Here is a 4,809-nt window from a genome sequence, read left to right on the forward strand (position 1 = left end):
CTACCAGTAGCGGTTTCTATAGATATATGAAACAATGTATTTGCATCTTCATATTTAAAAGAATACAATGGCGTAAATTTAAAGGGCAAACAATTTATTTATGTAAATTGTCCTTTTTCGATTTTTTCATATACATAAGGGTTTTTTTCGTTTAAAAAAATTTGTTTAGTGTTTCTTATTGTTTGATTTAAGTTATAATTAGTGTATGAATCCGTGCTTAGCACGAAAAAATTTATAAAAATAAAATTTTTTATATGTTTGAATAAAGACTTCTCTATAAATAACATTGATGGTTGAATTTTAAGATATTCCTACGTAATTCATAAGTAAAATTTTTAAACCTCTCTTACTCTTAATTCTTGAAAGTGTCACATATAGTTGGTCATGTGTAAAAACTGATTTGGACAAGTATAATCCAACATGAGATAAAGTTTGTCCCTGAGACTTATTAATTGTCATGGCAAACAATACTATTATGGGAAACTGTCTTCGTTGGAATCTAACTGGGACAGTTTCATTTGTTGGTACCATATTCATTCTTGGAATCATAGCAATATGACCAACATTGTTGCCCGTTAAGACTTTACATTCTATGACATGATTTCCAAAGTTTCTAACTTGTTGCCTTATACCATTATAAAGACCACTGGATTGGTCAATATTTCTCAGTAACATCACCGGAACACCAACCTTGAGTATTAATTTATGTGGAGGCAAACCAGAGTAATTTATGCTATTCAGTAATTCAGGACCATAGAGATCTAGTTGACTCTCCATATTCCCTTCATCCATACAAATCGAATCCGAACTAAGATATAATTTTTTTCCTCCAGGAATGATATCCATCATATGGTTGTTGACCTCTTCAACGATGTCTAGTGCGGGAGCCAGTATAGTTCTTGCTTTGAAATAATCCTTTGAGGACATGTTATTCGAACTATTTGGATAAGAAAAATGAACCAATTCATCAAATGCCTGGTCCGAAGAAGGAATAACAATATCTCCTGGAAGACATATCTCAGATTCACCATTCATATTGTCACCTATTAGACCATCACTAACTTTTAATAACCACTCACCAAATTGCTCTGTCTCATCTTGATCTGAAGCAGTCAACCCTACAGAGAGTCTCATGTTTTTTGTTAGTTTGAGCACCTGACAAAACTTTCAATGATAAGACGAATTTACGGTTGAATGAACGATATATTGTCTTGATTCTTGTGGAATGATAGGAAGAATTTGTTTAAAGTTTCTACCTAGTACAATCACTTTTCCTCCAAAAGATAAATCTTTGTTATATGTTGGAGAAAACCTCATGATATCACCCAAGCATTTATTAAGCGCTTCATAACAGTACCTACTAACCATTGGAGCCTCATCCCAAATTATAAGTTTGGCTTTCAACAACAACATTGCTTGAGGAGAACCAGGTTTGATGTTACATACAGAATTCTCAGTTATATTCAGCAGTATTTGAACCTTGAGTGTGCCATTCTTCTATTGGGAACAAGTAAAGATGCAATACCACTTGAAGCAACGTTTAACACAATATCACCCCTTGAGCGAATCTCAGCAGACATAAGGTTCCAGAGAAATATTTTTCCAGTACCTCCATGATCATACACAAAGAAAATACCACCTTCATCACAATACACAGCTGTAACAATTTTATCGAATGCATATTTCTACTCAAGTGTTGTGATGGCTAACATGTCTGAGGCATTTTTCTTTAAATCATCGCTGTTAAAGTTTAGCTCTTCCCTGATAATCCTTTCAGTTAACAAAGAACTATCAACTTCAGTTGCTAAAGGCATAGGAGGATAGTCTTTCAAGGTTTTACCATAGGAACGTAAGATCTTGTATATATTCATTATGCATAACTGCTTAATCTCATCATCTGACATGGTTAACTCTGCATATTATATGATACTGTAAAAATTCAATCAAACTAAAAATTATCAATAATGAAGAACTTTTATAATTGCAATTAATAAAAACTCACCCTTCATGTTCATCACGGTTCTCTGTCTATACAAAATATCATCTGAGAGTTCATGCCAACATCTATCCCGGACATGTTGTGGTCTTGAGATATTGTTGGATGTTAATAGAATGACAAATAACCTCCTAACATATGATCCTGAGGGCCACGAGCTTGCTTCTTTAATTGCATCGATGAATTCTCTGTCATCTTGCAAGAGTACAGGGCGAAGCATATATCTCTATATGTAGCATAAATTGTTCCTCCTACTGTTCTTATATCTTGAAAATTCATACATCCTCCTTGAGTATTCAAGAGAAGTCTTTCATAATATTCTTCGGTTTTGTTGCAAAAAAAATTGGTTAAAATCCCACTTTTAAGTTGCTAAATGGATTAGGCTACGCAATTTCAATTATTATGTAGCTACACATCCGCATAAGATTAATTTTTTTTAAAAATATAGAACAATTCTAAAATTGTATAATCTACAGATTATAACTGCTAAAAGTTATTTGAACATTTATTTTTCAGTGTAGATAAATCGAATAAAATGGACGTGGGGTACATGCTGTTAAGATTTTAAATTTAAATAATCAAATAAATAAGATCAAAATTGAATATAAACTCGTCGTTATCTACAGGTACATGAGTCAACCTTCCAATTGCGAAGCCTTGCTTTCGAGAAAACTACTTTGAAGCACCGTCCTTCCAAACAAACTTGATTGGAAACTTAGCATAAGTCAGACTTTGAGCATAGGGATATGACATGTTCGCCGCCATCCATCCCCAAAACATGGACTTATGAGATATTGCTCTTTCAACGATATCATTCACATTAGAAGTTTCACTATAAATCAGAGGTTTCTCATCTTTCAAATGAAATGGAAGTCTAATCACAAATGGTTCTTTCTCTTGGATTTCGTATCCAAATAAACGCCAAACTGCCTCACATGCCGAAATATACCTACAGAAAAATTTGACTTACAATATCCTTAAAGAGGAATCAACACGTCTTTAAAAGGTTCAAAATGAAACTCTGAGAGTATACTTGAAATCACCACCTCATAAGAACATTCAAGAAGATTAGGACGTACTAAAAGGGAATCAACTCATCAATAGCAATTCTCGAGAAAGAATCTTTGACTAAGAACTCTGGCAAAAACAATGTGAGGATAAACGACGCACGAAATTGAAACAAATCAAGCTGACTCATATAAGGATGAGATTCACAAGAGAAGGGAAGCTGAGACTGATGGTAATGCTCACAAGAGGTAGAAGAATGATTAAAAACAGAATAAAGTATGACATACATAGAGATGAAAAGCTTAAGAAAGAATGAGTCTGTTCATAAGAAGAAAGATATGAGTCCAACATTTTCAAAAGAACAACAATGGCATAAACAATGTAGTATGCTAAACCAAACTCAAATAAAAAATAAATTAGGTGAAGTTTATTAAACGAAAATCAATGGGAATAAAAGCGAAAAATCTTTTCTTTCTAGAATTTTGAAAAGTACCTAGATACATAATCAAATAAAGATATGCATTGGAACTATAGTAAAATTATTAGAAAGTCAAATTGCGTTTAAAGTAAGTAGTTCCGAAAACCAGTAAAAGTACAGGCAAAGTATTAGAAATAAATAGTTGTAAAACTGTATAAGAAATTTTCAAAGTTTTATATAGATAAGTGTATATCGAATCAACAGCAATTTTATAAAAATTTCAAAATTGGTTGTAGTTACTATCAAATAAGAGAAAAACTGAATCATAATTTCTTTAAGAATGGACTCAGAATAAGGACTTAAAATGCACAGCGCATCAAAACATGTTCAAAGCTATATCAAAGAATACGTGAATCAAGAAGAAGAATTTAAACAGAGAAAGATAGATACAACAAGGATTTCAAACAAGCAGATGCAATTAGGATCAAACAAGACTGCATATGAATAGAGGAATAGGGTTGAAAAATCAAACTACTTTTTAAAAGGATTAGCAAACAAGAACTTCAAGTTAGGCTATGAAAGAACAAGTCGACTCGAACATAATTCAAGACACATAGCTGAGTAACCTTGAGAAATAGTTTCTAACGTTCCCAAAACCCACTAATCGCGTTACCTATTACTCATATATCGTCTTTGACAATCCATTAGTGCCCCCATATACATAATTCACTAGTTTTAAGCCGGCCAAACTTAATACTAGGAATTATACAATGCAAGACTAACGGCATTAATTAATAGATCGTCATGTGCATAAAGCTCTAATTCTCGTTATCCGAACAAGACCTACTACATGACAAATGCTCAGAGTATGCAATTGAAGTATAGCCGGTCCATTCTTCAGGCTCTACAGGAAAGACCGCTCTGATACCATAATGTAACACCCTAACTATCAAAATGTCACGCTTCCGGCTGTGCCACTCTGATAGCTCGGATATTACGACGAATCTTATAATATTTAAAACTAAAATATGAGTCTGTTTAAAAACTTAAATCGTATTACCGCTCAAGAGACTTTTTAATAGATAACATACATCCATACAAATATCAATACTTATAAAGGATACCTATATATACAAATATCAATACTTATAAAGGATACCTATATATATATATATATAATTTTACAAGCATTACCTAATACAATTCCTATCCCTCTTACATAATGTATAAAGATAAAGGCAAGGAAAAATATAATATCTAAAACAATACAATATATCATATAAACGAAAAATAGAATAAACTCTCGTGACTTCCTCGTCCATATCCTGAAAAAGAAATATCTGTAGGGGAGTGAGAACATCGTTATCGAAAGGATTCTCACTATAGG

The 4,809-nt window shown here is 32.6% G+C and overlaps 1 protein-coding gene across 1 annotated transcript; it reads right to left on the bottom strand.

Moving 5' to 3' along the window:
- Positions 1–300: 300 nt before the first annotated feature.
- LOC107478196 (uncharacterized) lies at positions 301–1,134 on the bottom strand. Its single transcript, XM_016098338.1, has one exon. The coding sequence runs from the start codon at positions 1,132–1,134 to the stop codon at positions 301–303; it is 834 nt and encodes a 277-aa protein (XP_015953824.1).
- Between the last annotated feature and the right edge of the window lie 3,675 nt (positions 1,135–4,809).

Source organism: Arachis duranensis, chromosome 3 (assembly GCF_000817695.3).
Source record: "Arachis duranensis cultivar V14167 chromosome 3, aradu.V14167.gnm2.J7QH, whole genome shotgun sequence".
NCBI classification, from domain to species: domain Eukaryota; kingdom Viridiplantae; phylum Streptophyta; class Magnoliopsida; order Fabales; family Fabaceae; genus Arachis; species Arachis duranensis.